The 22,294-nt window shown below is 37.9% G+C and overlaps 1 protein-coding gene across 1 annotated transcript in view; it reads left to right on the plus strand.

Annotated features, from left to right (window-relative positions):
• The window catches only part of ZYG11A (zyg-11 family member A, cell cycle regulator), a 61,824-nt gene that overhangs the window by 22,773 nt on the left and 16,757 nt on the right, over positions 1 to 22,294 (plus strand). The window contains exons 3-5 of the mRNA XM_059898576.1: positions 3,270 to 4,021; positions 17,969 to 18,109; positions 20,121 to 20,297. Of these exons, the coding sequence (XP_059754559.1) occupies positions 3,270 to 4,021; positions 17,969 to 18,109; positions 20,121 to 20,297 (1,070 nt within the window). The remainder of the gene's footprint in view (positions 1 to 3,269; positions 4,022 to 17,968; positions 18,110 to 20,120; positions 20,298 to 22,294) is intronic.

Here is a 22,294-nt window from a genome sequence, read left to right on the forward strand (position 1 = left end):
TGTTAATAAAGTCTGATTGCCTGGTTAGTTTTCACTTTTGGTGGCCATAGATGATTGTTACCTTCCTAGATTTATTAAATCATCAGGGGTTCTTGTATGTATGACTTAATGTTTATTACTCTCAACTTTCCTGGTTTAGAGTACTTTGTTTTTCTGTTTTTTTATTTTATCCTTGATTACTATTCCACAATTTCATTTGTATGCCTCTGTTTCTCTGAATATACATTAAATGTTTTATGTTCCTCAAGTTTCTGTCTTGGGTACCCTTCTCACTTTGTACACTACCTGGGTAATTTTGTTTGGTTTAGCTACCACTTCTACTTGAATTTCCCAGAGTTTCCAGTGCAGGTCTTTATTCTAAGCTCCAGACCACATATCCAGGATGCCTCTTACATATCTTATAACTCTTCTCTGGGCTGCTGAATCATCATATTCTTTTAGTTTTCTTCTACCTCAGTGGCTGCTGCTTATCTGTCTGCTCGTCTAGTTTCCCTTGAAGGGTAGTACAGAAAGGGTAAGAGTTCTGGCTTTGGTGCCAGACTATTTGGGTTTGCCACCATTTCCATGGGCCAGTTACTTAAGTTCCTTATGCCTCATCTCATCTGTAAAGTATGACTAATAATAATACATACTTCGTTGGGTTTTATGAGGATTCAGGGAGTTAGTATATCTAAAATGTTCAGAACATTCAAAAACTGTTAGTTATTATCATGGCTATTATTCCTCATTCTGCTATTTGATCTTAAATATAGATGCTTTTTGGTACTTGATCCTTGTTCCTTTTCTTCTTACATTCTCATGTCATCCATTCCCATGGTTTTAAATACTGTCTCTATGCTGATTAATTCCAAATGTTTATGCTTCAGTCTTTTAGATTTAAAATATGTAGAACTGAGAAGACATCAGCTGATCTTATGGGAAGTCCTGAAGGTGGAATAACTACTCAGATCTGTGTTGCATTAGGGCGTGAGGGCTGGATCTTTATACCTCCCAACACAGTCTTGGGCTATGGGTTTCCATGGGAAAGTGGTATGACCATGGGTGAAGCAGTTCTTTTCAGCTGATGCAGTCCCCATAGATGAGGGCTGTCAGTTGGTGGCTTTCCCAGCAGTTCAGGTAGTAAGTCCTTTATCTCTAAATGTGATCTGGTGTCACATCACAGCATCTGCTACACTGCCATTTCCTCCCATCTCAAAATCTTCCTAGTTGTTCAGTGACTTAGGAGTCATTTTTCATTCCTCCTCCCTCTACCCTTGATTCTGTTGACACATTTTCTGTCTTCAAAATACATATATCAAACGTTCTTTTCCTCCTAGCCCCTGTCATTGACACCTTTCTCTTACTTCTCCCCTGGTCTCCCAAGTGGTTTCCTTACCTCCAATTCTGCCCCTCGCCAAGCTTTGCCACACAGCAGAGAGCAGTCCTCTCATACCTTAATCAGATCTGTCTACACCTCTGCCACTCTTTAAAGGCTTCTCCTTGTACTTAGGATAAAATGCCAATTATTTACCCTGGCCTGCAAGGTCTGACTCTTGCCTCTGTCTCTGACCTGTCAGATGCTGGTATCCCCTTCACCAGCTGTGCTTCAGCCACACTGGTTTTCTCTCATTTCACAGAAAAAGCCAAGCTGTTTCCCATATCCGGTCTTTAGCTCCTCGTGTCTGGAATGACAGCTGCCTTTGCTTTTCATATCCTTTTGGTCTCAGCTTAAATGTCGCCTCCTCATACCTCACCAAGAGACAGAAAATTCTTGTCCTCCTCCTCCTTTTCCCCACCCCTATATTATATTCTTGTTTGTTTCCTTTAGAACACTTAATACATTTTTAATGTTAGTAGTATTCTGCTTGTTTTATATTCTTTTGTATCTGTGTTCTCCTTCTAGGATGTACATAAACCCCAAGATGGCAGGAGCTATGTCTGTCTCATTCACCATTCTCAGCATGTAGCATAGCACTTTGCATACCTTGAGCACTTGATATTTGTTGAATAAATGTAATAAGTTCCTTCTCAAAGCCTTGAATATTGGGGTTTCCTTTTTCCTATCTTAGTAGCATAGCCCAACTCAAACTGGGAACTTGTGAATCATCTTATACACCTTTTTCCTCAGTTCTTTCCCCTAGTCCATTCAGCTACCGTGTTCTGTCAGTTTAAACTTTCATTTCTCATCATTAAAATCATTAATAATCTCTTGCCCCATCTCACTCCCATCAAATACCATCCTAATTCTTTTACATTATCACATAATTGGTCTTTCTAAAAATATAATTATGACCATTCATTTTTTTTTTTGCTTAAAAATTTTGAGTTGTTCATTATTGTTTATAGGGTAAATGTCTGAGTTTCCTAGCTTTGTTTACAGGCCCCCTCTGCCTTTTACCTCCCTCTCCACTTTCATTTCCAGCCATGCTTCCCCTTGTACGCTATGGGCCAGTAGCACTGATCTACTTAGGGTCAGTCTGAAAAATCTGTTGTTCTGTGCCTCCATGTCTTTGGCATGTTTTTCCACCCTTCACCTTCACCCTGGGAAACTGATATTCCGTCTTAAAAACCTTCCCCGATGTTAATCTCATTTGTATTAATTCAATACCTGGTATGAATCACCATTGGATATAATACATTATTATAATAATTTATTTGCCTGACATGCTTCCTAGACTGAATTCTTTATGGTCACAGGTGTCTAATTACCTTGTGTGCCTATTACTTAACATGGGATCTCACACATAGAAGATGCTTAGTAAATCGTTTCTAAATGAAATCTAGTATAACCCACTCATTTTACAGTTGAGGAAAATGAGGCCTAGATAGGTAAGTGACTTACCAAAGGCCACGCACTAATTTGGTTAAAAGTAATCATTAGTGCTATTTTCATATTATATACCCTATACTTACCTACCTCTTTTATTTTGTTCTTTTTTTCTGTGCACAAGGTTGCTGTGGTTAAAACTGTGGGCTCTGGAGTCACACTGGTTTTGATTCTTGATTCTGCCACACATTTTGACCTTGAGCAAGTTACTTAACCTCTTTAAGCTTGAGTTTCCTCGGCTATAAGATGGTAATAATCATAGTTCCTTTATGGTGTTATTGTAAGAGTAAATGAGATAATTTGAGTGAAGGGTTTAGAACAGTGCTTGGCACAGAGTAAGCAGTGAATGTAGGTCATTATTGTTGTTATTATTAGCATCTGTCAAAGTTCTTTGGCCACAACACCTCCTGGAAAAGGCATGAGATTTAGTTGTTATTACAAGCTGGTTCTGGTTCTCTTATAGGCAAGCTGACTGATAGAACAGCAAGCATTTTCCGAGGCAACCAAATGAAACTGAAGCTGGTCAATATTCAAAAAGCTAAAATATCTACAGCTGCATTCATAAAAGCCTTCTGCCATCACAAACTCATTGAACTGGATGCTACTGCAGTACACACTGACCTCTCAATTCCAGACATCCTAAGTGGACTCTGCAGCAATAGCTGGATCCAGCAAAACCTCCGATGTCTCCTGTTGGACTCAACAAGCATCCCTCAAGATTCAAGACTGTTGTTCTTTGGTCAGCTCACTGGTCTTCGCATCTTAAGTGTTTTCAGTGTTTGTTTTCATAGTGAAGACCTGGCTAATGTTTCTCAGTTACCCAGACTGGAAAGCTTGGATATCTCTAATACTCTGGTCACTAACATCTCTGCACTCCTTACCTGTAAGGATCGACTCAGATCTCTCACAATGCACTATCTAAAATGCCTGACCATGACCAAACCACAGATTCTCGCAGTCATTAGAGAACTTAAATGTCTGCTTCACCTTGATATTTCTGATCACAGGCAATTCAAGTCAGATCTAGCTTTTCATTTGCTACAGCAGAAGGATATTCTGCCTAACATTGTGTCACTGGACATTTCTGGGGGCAGTTGCATCACTGATGAAGCTGTAGAACTGTTTATACAGCAGCGGCCTGCGATGCAATTTGTGGGACTGTTGGCTACGGATGCTGGTTATTCTGAATTCTTTTCTACAACGCAAGACTTGAGGGTTTGTTCTTTACTGAAATAAGTTTGTTTCATTTGTTCAAAACATTTTTAAGTTTTTGGTTGTATATCAGAATCTGTACTAGGCATTAGGGTTACAAAGACAGATTAAAAAATTCTTAAGGAGCTTAATTAAGAATTATTGCGTAGCTACTGTGTGGTAGGTTGTGAAAATATAACCTTAAACAAGATACAGTCCTAGCCTCCACGTCTTCTAGTCTGGTTTGATAATGATAAGCAGAGCCATTTATACATTACCTCTTATGTGCCAGATGTCATGCACATTGTTTTCTACTTTAACCCTCCCGTTTTACGGATGAGGAAATGGAAGCTCAGGGAGGTTAAACTACTTGTCCACAGTCATAGAAGTATTAAATGATAGAGCTGGGACTTGTATCCTGGTCTTTGTGACTCTAAAACTAGTGTTTTCACCTCTAGTAACGGCTAAATACAATGAATAAGGCAGGTGATCAATATGCCTAACACCATTTTTGGTGAAGGTATGACAAAAAGCAATTTTTAGAAGAGTCTTAAGAAAAAAGTATTGAATACTGCTGGAATATGTTTATAGCCTCTCATGGTGCTGTTTGTAAAGCAGCATATATTTAAATATTTATGTCCTAGAATATTTCTCTTTTAAAACAGTGGCTTTCTACCTCAGTTGTACATTGTATACACTTTGGAAGCTTTAAAATACACTGATGCTTGTGTCCCATTCCCCAGAGATTCTGATTTAATTGGTCTGGGACTTGTTCTGGGCATCAAGATTTTGAAAGCTTGCACGTAATTCTAGTGTGCAGCCAAGGTTCAGAACCACCACTTTAAAAGAACCCTTTTAAAAAAATAATTATACCTTATGTAATTTTTCCTAGGGTGAGCGAGAAAAGTGATTTACAGTCATTAGCTTTCACAATTTTATTCTTTTGATTTGAAAATAGCAATTGTTGTATTTTAAACTCCTTTTAATTTTCTGGCTTGTTAATGAAGGTGGAAGCCATCAGTTACATCATTAGGCTACAAAGAGAGAGATAATTTGAACTTTCAGATTAAATGTGTATAGTAGAGAATTGTTTACCATGAATGAACACTTAGGCCAGTTTCAGATTAATGGCATTTAGTGTCACAATGATCAAAAGATCACAGTGATTAAAAAAAAAAGATTTTTAACACATCAACTCCTGATATATACAGTAATATTGGACAAGTGCTAGAATATTCTGTAGACAGATTATGCATGTAGTTAAGATACTGTCAAAGTGGGTACACCAAAAGAAAATGAGAGAAGTTTTCTTTCAGTAAACTTTATCTGGTATACATGTAAGTTTAGTTTATTTTGAAAATTTTAAATTATGCATTATATACAGTGTTGGATATTGTGGGGATGGAGAGGAGAGACCATAATCTTCCTAGTACTAAGAAACTCTAAAGATCTTAATCTAGACTTACGTGGAGTGTAAGGTATGGTAAGTTTAAAAGGTGTGTTTCAGAAAATCTTATATTTAAGAGAAATATGTATTGCTCGAATCAGATGCAAAACATACTAAGTATTTTTGTTGTTTGGGTTAATCAAAAGTTTGCTTAAATTAAAATGGATAAAATTAAGTGTTAGTGAAAACTAACAGAACAAGTATGTGTTATTTCCTGCACCCAATGTTAGAGTGGGCAACGTGTACTTAATTGCTTTAAAATGGGTGGAAAGGGCACCCGCCATTAGTATTAAAAGCCATGTAACATTTTCATTTGCTAAGAAATCCTTGTTGATCCACGGGTGGGGCGTAGCAAGAATCCCTTTTGAGGATTGTTGTTTTTGTTTTGTTTTGTTTTTTTAAGATTTCTTCTCTATTCTTTTTTTTTTATTTTAATTTTATTTATTTATTTATTTATGGCTGTGTTGGGTCTTCGTTTCTGTGCGAGGGTTTTCTCCAGTTGCGGCAAGCGGGGGCCACTCTTCATCGCGCTACGCGGGCCTCTCACTATCGCGACCTCTCTTGTTGCGGAGCACAGGCTCCAGACGCGCAGGCTCAGTAATTGTGGCTCACGGGCCTAGTTGCTCCGCGGCATGTGGGATCTTCCCAGACCAGGGCTCGAACCCGTGTCCCCTGCATTGGCAGGCAGATACTCAACCACTGCGCCACCAGGGAAGCCCTTGAGGATTGTTTTGTAATGACATCTATAAGAAGCCCTGGAGAGAGAGGGTGATGCAACAGCTATCTGGTCTTCTGCTTAGCCTTACTATGGCTTATCCTTTGTTTCTCTTTCAGTTCTTACATCTGGATGATCACAAAACTTTAAAAAATTTTAGAATATATCCAGTGTTTAGATTCTTAATAATGTATAGGTCGTTGAGCAGTTGATCTATGTATAGTACTTGCAAAATTATTTTGAAATAATTTTTAACTTTGCAGATCACTAACTTTAAACATTTTTCCAAATTTTTTTTTCATATTTTATCTCTACATGCACGTGTACACACATGTGCACACACACACACACAGTGTTTTTCTTGAGGGTAGGTTGCATACATCATGCCCCTCTGCCCCTTAACATACTTTAGTTTGTATATCCTAGAGTGAGGATAGTCTCTTGGTCTCTTCCGAGAGCAAGGATAGTCTCAAGGATGACCACAGTGCAGCTATCAAATTTCAGGAAATTTAGCATTGATGCAATACTTTTATATAGTCTACTATATATATTATCCCAGTAATGCCCTTTATAAAATATTTTTCCTTTTAGTCCAGGATTATTTTTGCATTCAGTTGTCATATTTCTTTATAATTTAAACTAGAAGAGTTCCTTAGTCCTTCCTGTCCTTTGTTACATTGATATTTTTGAAGAATACAGACGAGCACTGATTTGTTGGCTTTTTTGAAGAATACTCCTCATTTTGGGTTAGTCTGATGCTTCCTCATAATTATATTCAGGTTCTTCCATCTCTGCCCGGAATGTCACATAAGGGATGTTGTGTCCTTCTCAAGTGTATTACAACGTGAAGCACACAGTGCCCCTCATTAGTGAAGTTACTTTTCATCACTTGGTCAAAGTATTGTTCAGGTACTAGGTAAAATATCCAGGTGCAGATAAAATATTATCTATATACTGTTGTATTGTTTCTACACTACATAGATAATACTATTCCTCTTGAAACTAATAAGCAATTTATAAGATATTAGAAGACTATGCCAATATCCTGGTCCTCATCAAACTTTCTGATCTAGATATAGCATCATTGATGTTTCTTACCTGAACCAATCTTCACTGCAGTGGTTGCAAAGTGGTGATTTTCCAACTCCAGCTCTCCTTTCTACATTTAGCAAGTCTAACGTATCCTCAGTGTGGACTCATTGATTCCTGATGTTTTCAATGATTTATAATTCATTACTCTTCTTAATTATTTTGATGCTCAATTTGTCACAGGTTGGCCAATGAGAGCTCCCGTGTCAGTTTTTACATGCCCCCATTTTTGTTGTTGTTATTATTTTGAGTACTTCTTTACTTTCTGGCAAACTAAGATGTTCTAGGCTTCTTATACTTCTCTGTTTTTGGCCTTGGAATTAGACATTTCTCCCAGAAGCCCTGGTTCCTTTTAGGAGGAAACCAATATCTGAGTACTAGATGTGTTTTTAAGCCCTTTCAGCAAACAGAGCCAAGAAATAGATGAAGTAAGTTTAAAAGTGATATTTCCAAATGACCATCCTCATACTGTTCTTTGTCCTTCCACATTCTGTATTTGTATCTCTCTTTTCCACAGTGAGAACTTTGGCTCTCAAAAGCGTCAGCACATTTGCTTAATCCTACAACACATATAAAATAGTTTCAGAGTTGCTACACCTATACTACTTGTTTTTTTCTTTTACATTATTTATTTATTTATTTGGTTGTGCCAGGTCTTAGTTGCAGCAGGAGGGCTCCTTAGTTGCGGGTCTTCAGCTCCTTAGTTGTGGCATGCGAACTCTTAGTTGTGGCATGCATGTGGGATCTAGTTCCCTGGCCAGGGATTGAACCCGGGCCCCCTGCATTGGAGCGCGGAGTCTTAAACACTGCACCACCAGGGAAGTCCCACACCTATACTACTTTGAAACACAAACCTACTAAAAAAAGTTGAAGATATGTTTGCAGTTCTTTCTTTTCCCTCTTGACTGAGAGTATAGTCAAAGTACTAAGCACATATATTTAGGTTTTTAAATTTCCTCTTCTTACACAATAGGTAGCATAGTATATGTACTCTGCACTTTGCTTTTTTTACTAAGCAGTATGTCTTGGAAATCACCCTGTGTCAGTTCATGTTCCCATTTTTTGGGAGGGGATGGTAAAATACATATAACAAAATTTATCATTTTAATCTTTTTTAAGTGTATAGTTCAGTGGTTTTACATACATTCATAATTTTGTTCAACCGTCACCACCATTCATCTTCATAGCTCTTTTCATCTTGTAAGGATGAAATTCTATACCCATTAAACACTAACTCCCATTACCCCTTCTCCCGGGACCCTGGCAACTCCCATTCTACTTTTTGTCTCTGTGATTTTGACTATTCTAACTACCTCACGTAAGTGGAATCATACAGTACTTGTCTTTTTGTGACTGGCTCGTTTCACTTTGCATAGTGTCCTCAGGGTTCATCCATGTTGTGGCATACTGCCTTTTTCAGGTTGAATAACATCCATTATGTGTATACCACATTTTGCTTGTCTGTTTATCATCGATGTACACTTGGGTTGCTTCCATGTTTTGGCTGTGTTGGTAATTGTGAATAATGTTGTTACAAGCATGGGTATACAAATATCTCTTCGAGACCCTGCCTTTCTTTTTTTTTGCCGTGCCACACAGCTTGAGGGATCTCAGTTCCAGGGATTGAACCTGGGCCACAGCAGTGAAAGCCCGGAATCCTAACCACTAGGCCACCAGGGAACTCCCAAGACCCTGCTTTTAATTCTTTTGGTATATACCCTGAAGTGGAATTGCTAGATCTTATGGTAATTCTATTAATTTTTTGAGGAACTGCCATACTGTTTTCTACAGCAGCTGTACAATTTTACATTGCCACTAACAGTGCACAAATGTTCCATTTTCTTCACATACTTACCAACATATTATTTTCTGTTTTTTAATTTTAAATTTTTTATTTTTTAAAGGTCAGCAGAGACATTAAAAAAATTTTTTTAAACATCTTTATTGGAGTATAATTGCTTTACAATGATGTGTTAGTTTCTGCTGTGTAACAAAGTGAATCAGCTATACGTATACATATATCCCCATATCCTCTTCCTCTTGCATCTCCCTCCCACCCTCCCTATCCCACCCCTCTAGGTGGACACAAAGTACCAAGCTGATCTCCCTGTGCTATGCGGCTGCTTCCCACTAGCTATCTATTTTACATTTGGTAGTATATATATGTCCATGCCACTCTCTCACTTCGTCCCAGCGTACCCTTCCCCCTCCCCGTGTCCTCAAGTCCATTCTCTACATCTGTGTCTTTATTCCTGTCCTGCCCCTAGGTTCTCCAGAACCTTTTTTTTTTTTTTTTTTAGATTCCATATATATGTGTTAGCATACAGTATTTGTTTTTCTCTTTCTGACTTACCTCACTCAGTATGACAGACTTTGGTCCATCCACCTCACTACAAATAACTCAATTTTGTTTCTTTTTATGGCTGAGTAATATTGCATTGTATATATGTGCCACATCTTTTTTATCCATTCATCTGTCGATGGACACTTAGATTGCTTCCATGTCCTGGCTATTGTAAGTAGCAGCAGAGACTTTAAAAAAAATTTTTTTTAATTTATTTTTGGCTGGGTTGGGTCTTTGTTGCTGCACACGGGCTTTCTCTCTATTTGTGGCAAGCGGGGGGCTACTGTTTGTTGCAGTGCACAGGCTTCTCATTGCGGTGGCTTCTCTTGTTGCGGAGCACGGGCTCTAGACGTGTGGGCTTCAGTATTTGCAGCACGCGGGCTCAGTAGTTGTGGCACGTGGTCCCTAGAGTGTGTGGGCTTCAGTAGTTGTGGCACAAATACTCAGTAGTGTGGGCTCTAGGGCACACAGGCTTCAGTAGTTGTGGCTCACGGGCTCTAGAGCGCAGGCTCAGTAGTTTTGGCGCACCGGCTTAGTTGCTCCATGGCTCGTGGGATCTTCTGAGACCAGGGATCAAACCCATGTCCCCTGCATTGGCAGGTGGATTCTTAACCACTGGGCCACCAGGGAAATCCCTGATTTAAAATTTTTTAGTAGTAGCCATACTAATGGATGTGAGGTCGTATCTCATTAAAGTTTTCTTTTTCTTTTTACAGGGATAACCCTTTTAATTTTTATTTTATTTATTTTTTTGGCTGTACTGTGCGGCATGTGGCATTTTAATTCCCTGACCAGGGATCGAACCGACACTCCTTGCATTGGAAGCACGGAGTCTTAACCACTGGGCCGCCAGAGAAATCCCTTGAAGTTTTGATTTGCATTTCCATACTGATCAGTGATATTGGGCATCTTTTATAAGGAGCTTATTGACCACTGGTATGTCTTTGAAGAAACGTCTGATGAAGTCCTTTGCCAACTTTTAAATCAGGTTGCTTGGGGTTTTTGTTGTTGTTGAGTTATAGGAGTTCTCTGTGTAGTCTGGATATTAATTCCTTATGATATATGATTTTCAAATATTTTCTCCCATTCTCTGGGTTGTTTTTTTTCATGAAGTTCAGTTTGTCTGCATTTCTTTTGTTGCTTGTTCCTTTGGTGTCATATCCAAGAAATCACTGCCAAGCCTAATATTGTGAAGATTTTGCCCCATGTTTCCTTGTAAGAGTTTTATAGTTTTAGGTCATAAATTTAAGTCTTTGATCCATTTTGAGTTGATTTTTTTTATTGTAAGATTTTTTAAAATTATAAATTTAAAAAAATTTTTTTGGCTGCATTGGGTCTTTGTTGCTGCATGTGGGCTTTCTCTAGTTGCGGCGAGCGGAGGCTACTCTTCATTGCGGTGCATGGGCTTCTCATTGAGGTGACTTCTCTTGTTGCGGAGCATGGGCTCTAGGTGTGTGGGCTTCAATAGTTGTGGCACGTGGGCTCAGTAGTTGTGGCTTGCGGGCTCTAGAGCACAGGCTCAGTAGTTGTGGCGCATGGGCTTAGTTGCTCCACGACACGTGGGATCTTCCTGGACCAGGGCTCGAACCCATGTCCCCTGCATTGGCAGGCAGATTTTTAACCACTGGGCCACCAGGGAAGTCCCTGAGTTAATTTTTTTAATATGGTGTTAAGTAAGGTTTCACAACTTCATTCTTTTACATGTGGATATTTAATTTTCTCAGCACAATTTCTTGAAAAGACTGTCCTTTCCCCCACTGAACTGTCTTAGCACCCTTGTGAAAAATCATCTGACCATGTATGCAAGGGATTACTTTAGGGCTTTCTACTTTATTCTTTTGGTCTCTATGTCTGTCTTTATGCCAGTGCCACACTGTTTTGATTATTGTAGCTTTGTAGTAAGTTTTGAAATCAGGATGTGTGACTCCCTTGGGATTCAATATAAATTTAGGAGGTGTTTTTGTATTTCTGCAAAAAAGATCGTTGGGAGTTTGGTAGGGATTACATGAATGTGTAGATCACTTTGGGTAGTACATCTTTTTTTTTTTAATATATAAATTTATTTTATTTTTGGCTGTGTTGGGTCTTCATTGCTGCGAGCAGGCTTTCTCTAGTTGTGGTGAGTGGGCTTCTCGTTGCAGTGGCTTCTCTTGTTGCGGAGCATGGGCTCTAGAGTGCAGGCTCAGTAATTGTGGCGCACGGGCTTAGTTGCTCGCGGCATGTGGGATCTTCCTGGACCATGGCTCAAACCCATGTCCCCTGCGTTGGCAGGTGGATTCTTAACCACTGTGCCACCAGGGAAACCCGGTAGTACATCTTAAGTCTTCTAATCCATGATCATGGGATGTGTTTCTATTATTTATGTCCTCTTTAATTTCTCTCAGCAGTGTTTTGTAGTTTTCAATTATACAAGTCTTTCATTTCCTTGGTAATTCCGAAGCACTTTATTGTATTATTGTAAATAGAATTGTTTTCATAATTTCCTTTTCAGATTGTTCATTACTATTGTATAGAAGTGCAACTGATTTTTGTGTGTATCCTGCAACTTTGCTGGATTCATTTATTAGCTCTAACAGGTAGGGTTTTTGTTTTTTGTTTTTTGTTGGAATCTTCAGGGTTTTCTACATATAAGATCATACAGTCTGCAAATAGGTTATTTTACTTCTTCCTTTTCAATTCGGATGCCTTTTATTTCTTTTTTTTTTTTTTTTGCCTAATTGCTCTGCCTAGAACTTCCAGTACTATGTTCAGTAGAAGTTCTGTAAGTGGGCATCCTTATCTTGTTCCTGGTCTTAAAAGCTTTCAGTCTCTCACCATTGAGTATGATGTTCACTGTAGGTTTTTTTATATATGGCTTTTATTAAGTTGAGGTAACTTCCTTTTCTTCTATTCCCAGTTTGTTGAGTGTTTTTGCCATGAAAGGGTGTTGAATTTTGTCAAATGCTTTTTCTGCATTAAATAAGATGATCATGTGGTTTTTACCCCTTCATTCTGTTAATGTGGTATATTACATTGATTTTTAATATACCATGGTATGTTAAACCATCCTTGCATTCTGGGAATAAATCCCACTTGGTCATGATTTATAATTCTTTTATTATGCTGTTGAATTTAGTTTGGCTGTATTTTGCTGAGGATTTTTGAATCTCTGTTCATAACGAGTATTAATCTCTAGTTTCCTTTTCTTGTAGCATCTTTGGCTTTGATATCAGGGTAATGCTGGCCTCGTAGAATGAGTTAGGAAGTGTTCCCTCTCCAGTTGTTTGTTTGTTTAATACATATTTATTTACTTATTTTGGCTGTGTCGGGTCTTAGTTACAGCACGTGGGATCTTCTTTGTGGCATGTGTAGTTGCGGCATGCGGACTCTTAGTTGTGACGTGAGGACTTCTTAGTTGCGGCATGTGAACTCTTAGTTGCAGCATGCATGTGGGATCTAGTTCCATGACCAGGGTCAAACCCGGGCCCCCTGCATTGGGAGCATGGAGCCTTACCCACTGGACCACCAGGGAAGTCCCTCCAGTTGTTAAACTTTGAAAAGGATTGGCATTATTCTTCCTTAGGTACTTGGTAGAATTTACTAGTGAACCCATCAGACTAGGGCTTTTCTTTGTTGGGAGATTTTTGATTATTGATCCAATTTCCTATTTAAGTTTTCTGTACTTCATGATTTAATCTTGTTAGGTCTTGTGTATCTAGAAATTTGCCCATTTCATCTAGATTATTCAGTTTATTGGGGTGTAATTGTTCATAATACTCTTCATATAATTCTGTTATTTTTTCTGTTGAATTGAATTGAATTTTTCTGTCTTCATTTTCATTTCAGGTTTAGTATTTTGAGTCCTTTCTTTTTTTCTTAGTCTCTGTTTTTTTCCTAGTCCATCCATTTGTCAATTTTGTTGATCTGTTCAAAGAACCAACTTTTGGTTTCATCAATTTTCTTACTATTTTTCTATTCTCTGTTTCATTGCTCTCTGTTTTAATAATTATTATTTCCAGCCTTCTGCCAGCTTTGGGTTTAGTTTGTTTGATCCATTTACATTTGAAGTAATTACTGATTAGGAGTGACTTCGGTTATTTTGCTCTTTGGTTTCTATATGCTTTATAGCTTTTTTGTCCCTTATTTCCTACATACTGTTTTCTTTGTTCAACTGACTTTTTTTCGTTTTCTTTTTTTTGGTGGTTTAAACATTTCTGACATTTCCTTTTTTGTATATTCCATAGCTGTTTTCTTTGTGGTTACCATGGGGGTTATAGTTAACATACTAAAGTTAAAACACTCTAATTTGAATTTATACCAGCTTAATTTCAATTAAATACAAGAACTCTGTTCCTTTACATCTCTGTCCCCACCCCTTTTAATTGATGATGTTCCCAAATTACATCATTATACATTGTCTGCCCCAAAGCACAAAATAATAATTCTTTTTAATGTAGTCATCTCTTATGTAGAAAACAAAATTTGGAGTTATAAACCAAAGTTATAATAACACTAGCTTTTAGATTAATAATTGTTTTTTAAAAGATGTATTGGGCTTCCCTGGTGGCGCAGTGGTTGAGAGCCTGCCTGCTAATGCAGGGGACACGGGTTCGAGCCGTGGTCTGGGAAGATCCCACATGCCGCGGAGTGGCTGGGCCCGTGAGCCACAATTACTGAGCCTGCGCGTCTGGAGCCTGTGCTCCGCAACGAGAGGCCGCGATAGTGAGAGGCCCGCGCACCGCGATGAAGACTGGCCCCCGCTTGTCACAACTAGAGAAAGCCCTCGCACAGAAACGAAGACCCAACACAGCCATAAATAAATAAATAAATTAAAAAAAAAAAGATGTATTAGTTTCTTAAATCATGTAGAAAACAAAAAAGTGTAGTTACAGACCATTTAAGAAATATCTCTAGCTTTTGTAATTGCCCATGTATTTACCTTTATTGAGATTTTATTTCTTCATATGGCTTCTTGTTACTGTCTGGTGTTCCTTCATTTCACCCTGCAGGACTTCCTTGAGCATTTTTCATTGGGCAAGTTTAGTGGTAATGAATTTCCTCAGCTTTTCTTTATATGGAAATGTCTTGGCTTCATCCTCACTTTTGAAGCACAGTTTTGCTGGGTATAGGATTCTTGGTTGACAATTTTTTTTCTTTTAACACTTTGAACATACCAGCCTACTGTCTTCTGGCTTCCAAAGTTTCTGATGAGAAATCTGCAGAAAATCTTACTGAGGATCCTTCGTATGTGATGATTTGCTTCTCTCTTGCTGCTTCTAAGATTCTTTGTCTTTGGCCTTTGAAAGTTTGATTATAATGTGTCTTACTGTGAGTCTTCTTGAGTTCATCTTGCTTGGAGTTCCTTGAGTTTCTTGGATGTTTATATTCATGTCTTTCATCAAATTTGGGAAGTTTGCAGCCATATTTTTCCAAATATTCTCTGCTACTTTAACTCTCTTCTTCTAAGACTCCTGCAGTGTGTATGTTGATCTGCTTAATGGTATCCCACAGGTTCTTTAGGCTCTGTTCCCTTGTTTTCAGTCTTTTTGCTTTCTGTTCCTCTAACACAATTTCCATTGTCCTGTCTGCAAGTTTGTTGATTCTTTCATCTGCCTTGACTCCCTCTAGGGAATTTTTATTTCAGTTATTGTACTTTTCAGCTCCAGAATTCTTCTGATTCCTTGTAGGTTTTTTACCTCTGCTGAGTTTTCTCTTTCGTTCTTTTTCTTGACTTTATCTACATTTTCCTTTAGTACTTTGAATATCTTTAAGTTGGTTGTTTTGAAGTCTTGCTTGAGTAGCGCTGCTGTCAGTTCTTTTACAGGGACAGTGTCTTTTCTTTTTAATTAATTAAATTTTATTTTATTTTTGGCTGTGTTGGGTCTTTGTTGCTGTGCGCGGGCTTTCTCTAGTTGCGGCGAGTGGGGGCTATTCTTTGTTGCAGTGTGCGTGCTTCTCATTGTGGTGGCTTCTTGTTGTGGAGCACAGGCTCTAGGCTTGTGGGCTTCAGTAGTTGTGGCACATGGGCTTATTTGCTCCACGGCATGTGGGATCTTCCCGGACCAGGGATCGAACCCGTGTCTCCTGCATTGGCAGGTGGATTCTTAACCACTGCGCCACCAGGGAAGCCCCAGGGACTGTGTCTTTTGATCTTTCTTCTTTTTCCTTTTGAATGGACTATGCTTTCCTATTTTTTAATATGCTTTATGATTTGTTTTTGTTGTTGTTGAAAACTGGACATTTGAAACTAATAATATGGCAACTCTGGAAATCAGGTTTTTTTCCTTTCCTGGGGTTTGATGCTTTTGTTATTGCTTTTGTATTTTGGGTCTGTGTTGAGGATCAGTCTGAAGTATAAACTTTAAGGTCTTTTTAGGTCTTTTTTGAGCCTTTTCCTGGGCATGTGCAGTCACTTTGGAATTTTCTCTGTATATGCAGTTGTTTTGAATGTCATAGTCATTAACGTCTCCTAAAAGGAGAAAAAGAAAACAATGAAGGGGCAACCCTTTAAATCCCCTGGAAGTCACTTTAGCTGGTGGGAGAGGGGCTTTGAACAATTGGTGGGGCGGGGGTGCAACAACAGTGGCTGCCCACCTCTTTGTACCTGTTATCAGAAGCAGCAAGCAGTGATCAGAGCACAGATCCCTGATATTTGGAGGGCAGGGTCCTTTTTCCCACATGGGCTCTCACAAGCTAAGTGCAGGGAGCTCTAGGAGCATGTGCTGGTGGCTGGGGGGTGGGTTGGGGCATGGACAGCTGTTATTGTGGTAAGAGCTGAAATTGATGGAATTGAACCACAATTTACTGTCCAGACTTCCTCTAGAAGTTGCAAGCATGGATATAAACTCTTTTGTTTACCTTTTTTTTTTTCCTTATTTCTTGAAAATGCTTGTCCACTGTTACATTGCTTTGTGTGTTGCTTGTTAAGTCTGATGACAATCTAATTCTCTAATTTGTTTGATCTTTTTATGTGAAGGCCCTGAAGATTTTTTTCTTTATCTTTAAATTCAATCCTTATATTTTGCTATGTTTCAGACTTGATCTGGGTCAGTTTTCCCCGGTAGCTGGTGGATTATTTCAGTGTATTGATTTAGGTCTTTTTTTTATTTCTGGGAAGTTTTTCTTGGTAGTAGTTTTAAATATTAGTTCATTTCTTCCCCAGGAACTTCAAGTATATGTGTGTTGGATCTTCTTTATTTTTTTCTATATAAGCACTCAATCTTAGATTCCTTTTTACTTCTTCTTTCTTAAAATTTCTTTCTCTTGTTTATTTCTTGCATTTCTTCTCCTTACTAAATATTTATTCAACTCTACTCTTCCTTGGGTACTTTGTAACTTAATTTTTATGTTTGATATGATTTTGTCTTTTTCCTGAGTTGAATCATCCCTTGTTTCATCTTTCTGTTGAAGGTATTTTTTCACATCCTAACATGCTGATTAAGAAGATTTAACTCAGTTTAAAGTGCTGTGTTACAGTTTTCTTCTGATTTGTTGTTGGTTTATGGGAAGAATTTTTCTCAGCTGAAATGTGTAGATTTGCTTTTTTAAAAATTTCTTACAGTAGCTTTTTATGGAATTGGTTTGAATCTTTTTATTTATTGGCATTCAATTGACAGGGTTCCTAATTCAGAAGCACTCTGCTGTCAGTTTAATGATGTGATGTTTCTTCAATGGGTGATGCGACTACTGGTCATGGTGGAGTGGAGAAGAGGTTGTTTTTCTTTTCATTTTGTAGGATCCTGAATTTTACCCCTTTATTTTCTTCTTTTTCTTCACCACCCAGGAATGCTGAAAACTGCATAATATCTAGTTTTATCTACATTCTTTGTTGATTTGATGGTTTGGATATGGAGGATACCATTATCCTCCAGACCCAAAGTCTATATATAGACTTTCTGAAATTATTACTTCAGTGGTAGCAAGGAAGAATTATATTAATATTAATTAATTAATTCTATAACCGGTCAACTCCTTTTTCATCTTAGTTATTTTACGTGGTCTTTTCCCTGTCTTTTATTGTCTAATTCATTCTATATGAGTACTTAGAAGACGTACATTCATGGTTATTTATTGGTTGTTTAAGAATTTACATGCTAGCTAGTATTCAGTTGCGGTCTCAACTGTAATGTAGTTGTAGGGAGATGGTATTTGAATCTGGCCCCACCACTTAACTGATTTGTTACATTTAACAATGTACATCACCTCTCTGGACCCACCATGTAGAGGTGAGGTTGAGGAGAACTTCTACCTACTAGAATTATGATTGAATGAGATCAAGATTGTAAAGCTCTTAAAACATTTAAGTGAAAATCTGTTGTTTCAAACACTTGACACGCTCTAAAAGCCTGTGCTTGAAGGTGAATGGTGAAACCTATTGGTAACATCCTTGTTTTCCAGGTTGCCGGAGGAGCCAATATGAGTCAGATTTCAGAAGCACTGAGCCGATACAGGAATAGGTCATGTTTTATGAAGGAAGCCCTCTACAGGCTCTTCACAGAGACATTTTCAATGCAAGTAGCCATGCCTGCTATTTTAAAGGTAACTGCACCTCAGAAATGTAGTTTTTATTGCTACTTATTATTTGGTTCAATTAAAGTTGTTCATCAAACACAATGAATACGGTTAACTTACATGCCTTATTCTATTGTGAGTCAAAGTGCCCTCACAGATAGAGGAGAATGGTGTTAGGCTTAAACTGCTAGAGCATCTCTTGTTTTGAGCATCTGAATCAATTTGAATCATTTAAATTTTTGAATTTGGTCTGAGCAGGGGATTCCAGAAGCATTGAACTATTTTGCCTAAAACAGGACTTAATCTTTAAACATGAATTCACTTTGCCTAAACATTGTTTTATTTGTTTACCCTTTAAAATCTAAGATACGGTTTTCTGAAAGAGAACAACAACAGTATCCCCAATAAGAACAGAACAAAATAACAATAATTGAAGGTAACCAAGTGTACCATTTAAAGTTATTTTGTGAATAAAGTAAAATTACCAGTATCGATCAAGCCAACTTTGCTTTGGTTTACGGAAGAATGAATTTATTTTAAATGTAATTGGAAGTTTTAAGTGGTTTGGGAAGGAAAACTGCAACCATTTAAAATTAAATGTAACATAAAAATGAAGAGTCTTAAAGTCACCTTGTTTTTATCATTTGTAATTTTTTGTAGTTCCGTAAAACTAGGGCTATTTCTGTACCATGGGAGATGAGATTTATTCATAACTTAAAAATGGTACTGTATAAAGGAAAAAACTGTGGATCTTTGTTTCCCATCTGTAAGGAGGAGGTTGAATTAGATGTTCGAAAAGTGCTTTTTGTATCTAAGACTGTGTGATTTTAGTTTTTGAAAATCATGTTTGTTTTACTTCATAAATGTTTATATTGCCAATGATGGCAATCCAGTGAAATCCTAAGAGCAGTTTAGCAATATAGAAAAAAGACATTTTCCATAGGAGAAGTGTATCCCAGGTCTGAGTTCATGTAGATGTCAAAGTAAGGGGCTCTGCTCTCTTAACAGTTCATAAAATCATGGTTCATGCGTGTATCAGCAAACTGATCTCTGAGGTGGGTAAGGATGGTTATCCCTATTCGATAGACAAAGCAGACCATTGTCCCTGAATGTTAAGAGCAGGTGTGGTCTAAGCTTAGTAGAACACCTTCATTTTACCTTTGTTTCTAGGTCTTACGCAGTCTGTCTTCTAGTTGCCTTTCTAATGTTAAGGTGTTTTTGTTGTTTGTGGCTGCGTTGCGTGGCTTGTGGGATCCCAGATCCCCGACCAGGGATTGTGAACCCGGGTCACAGCAGTGAAAGTGCCAAATCCTAACCACTGGGCCACCAGGGAACTCCCTAATGTTAGGTTTTACCACTTTTCAGATTATTTCAAATTCAGATTTCTTCCCCTTCTCTTGGTGGATTCATCCCATCTTTTTGTCCGCTTTATGATTTTCCTTATCACATTTCCCTTCCCTAGTAATTCCTCTCCATTCCACCCCTACCTCCATCTCCTATCCAGAGCCCATCTGAGACCCTGCCTAAATGCGTTTTCTGAATGAAGCTTTTGACTTCCATACCAGAAATGATCGTTCCCTGCATAACCACCTTAGGCAGCACTTTACACCTCTTTTTTGGTGCTTTTTTTCAGCTTCATGTTTTGAACTCCCTTACAATGTTATTTGTTTACATACCTTATTTCTTTCATAAGGCTTTATGCTCAGGAGTAGGGTATAAGTGATTGATGTTGTGTCCCCTGTAGTGCTTATCATAATGTCTTGGGTGGATTGAGGCTCAATAAATGACTGTGAAGTCACAGATGACGAAACAGAGGTCCAGAGAAAGGAAGTGAGTTACCTAAAGTCACACAGCTAGTTAATGGCTACATTTGGATTGAAAGGTATTGCTGGTGTCCTAAAAAATAAATGCCAAGGAAGGGGAAAATCTGTTACTTTTTGTCCCAATGAGCAAATATTTTTGACAACTAACACAAAAATAAGACTGTGTAAAGAATGCTAATGTTGTCACATGCCACTAAAAACAAGTTCATCTTCAGCTTGTGGCTATAGGAATGAGGAATCATCCATTGGATTTGCCAGTGCAGTTCACAGCCAGTGCTTGTACCCTCAACTTAACACGCCAGGACCTGGCCAGGGGGATGCCTGTTCGTCTGTTGTCAGAGGTTACCTGTCTACTTTTCAAGGCTCTGAAAAATTTCCCCCATTACCAGCAGGTAATTTGGTTTGAATATTTGACTGTGCTTCTTACTTGAGGACAAATATATGAAAAATATTTTTTATTTAGTTCTGATTTTTCATCCTGAGAGAGAGAGGAGGGAGTAAGGGAGGGAGAGAGAGAAATAGGTAAGGAATTCATGTTTGTTATAGAAAAAATAAGAAATATAAATAAGTAATAGGGTTTAAAATTTTTAAATTGATCAGAAACCAGTTACCCAGAAACATCTACTATTAACAGTGTAGCACATCCTATAGGCTTAACATCATGTATGAAATTAAACTGAATTGAATCATAGATCTAAATATAAAAGCTAAATTATAGGTCTAAATAATATAAAAGCTAAAACCATAAAACTTCTAGAAGAAAACGTGATGTCAGAGTAGGCAAAGTTTTCTTAGGATACAAAAAGCACACATCATAGAAGAAAAATAATAAATTGGAATTCATCAAAATTAGAAGCTTCTGCTCAAACACACACAGACATTAAAAAATGAAAAGGTAATCCAGGGCTGGGGAAAATGTTCATCTTATGTATATGACAGAGGACTTTTATCCAGAATGTGAAGAACTGTTTGTCTTGTAACACAAGACAAACAAACCAATTTTTTAAGAAGGCAAAAGATTTGAACAGATACTTCACCAAAGAAGATAGGCAGATGGTAAATGAGCACATGAAAAGATGCTCAGTATCTTTAGCCATCAGGGAAATGCAAATTAAAAGCACATTTGGATACCACTGCACACCTAGATACCACTACACACCCCCTAGATTGATTGAAATAAAAAAACTGACAATACCAAGTGTTGACAAGAGTGTAGAGAAACTGAAATTCTCATATATTGATGTTAAGAAGGTAAAATGATAAAACCACCAGTTCAACAGTCTGGTAATTTCTTTGAAAGTTAGACATGAAAGTCCTCTTTCACGCTACACAGTCATTTCACTCCTAGAGAAATGAAATCATATACCCATATAATGACTTATACACAAATGCTCATAATATCTTTATTCATAATCCCCCCCAAACTGAAAACTTAATGTCCAGCAGCAGGTGAGTAGATAAACATATTGTGATATATTCATATAAGGAAATACTACTTGGTGATACAAAGGAATGAAGGTACTGATACATATACAACATGGATGAATCTCAAAAACATTATATGCTGAGCAAAATAAGCCAGACGCAAAAGAGTAGATACCGTATGATTTTACTTATGTGAAATCTTAGTAAAAGCTAATCTGTAATGACAGTATAATTTTCTGGGGCTGGAATTTGCAGGGTTGGGATTGAGTGGAAGGGGGCACAGTGGAACTCTTTGGGGTGATGGAAATATTTTTTGTGTTGCTTGTGGTGGTGGTGGGTGGTATTAGTTACACATCTTTATAAATTTGTCAAATCTAATTGAAGTGTGTACTTAAAATGGGAATCGATTTATTAAAAATACAACAAGGAAGGTGGTCTTTCCTTGTTCAAAAAAAAATCTGTATTTCCACTTTCTCTTGAAAAGTTGGATGATCCTTCTCAATTCAGTCTTAATTCCAGCAGTCATCAGTTGGAGCTGAGTAACAACTGCCCCTATAGAAGGGTATGAATTCTCCAGTTTGCCATAATTCCTACCACTGCCCTATTGTTTCGTACTCTGCTTTCTTCACTTGTTTATGTTACTGCCTAGTTCCTGCTGGCATTTTAGGTTTGCTATCCCTGCCTCATACACTGCTGTCATGGCAGTGCATGTCACTGGCCTACTCATGGCCTTTCAAAGAGATGTTATATTTTTCTATTCCTAAAGCTTTCCTAGAAGGCCCTTTCTCTTTCTTTCCTATCTTTAAAGGCATAGTTCAATCCCTACCAGTCATAGGTAGAAAGTAGAAGCGCTATCACAGAATTAGTTATGAGATCTGGTAAGGACATTTATCATTCAGTAGATGGGCCAGACTTCTGGTAATTGATTTGGACTGACACACAGGCAGGCAACTCTCCACATAGA

The sequence above is a fragment of the Balaenoptera ricei genome, chromosome 1 (assembly GCF_028023285.1).
Source record: "Balaenoptera ricei isolate mBalRic1 chromosome 1, mBalRic1.hap2, whole genome shotgun sequence".
NCBI classification, from domain to species: Eukaryota; Metazoa; Chordata; class Mammalia; order Artiodactyla; family Balaenopteridae; genus Balaenoptera; species Balaenoptera ricei.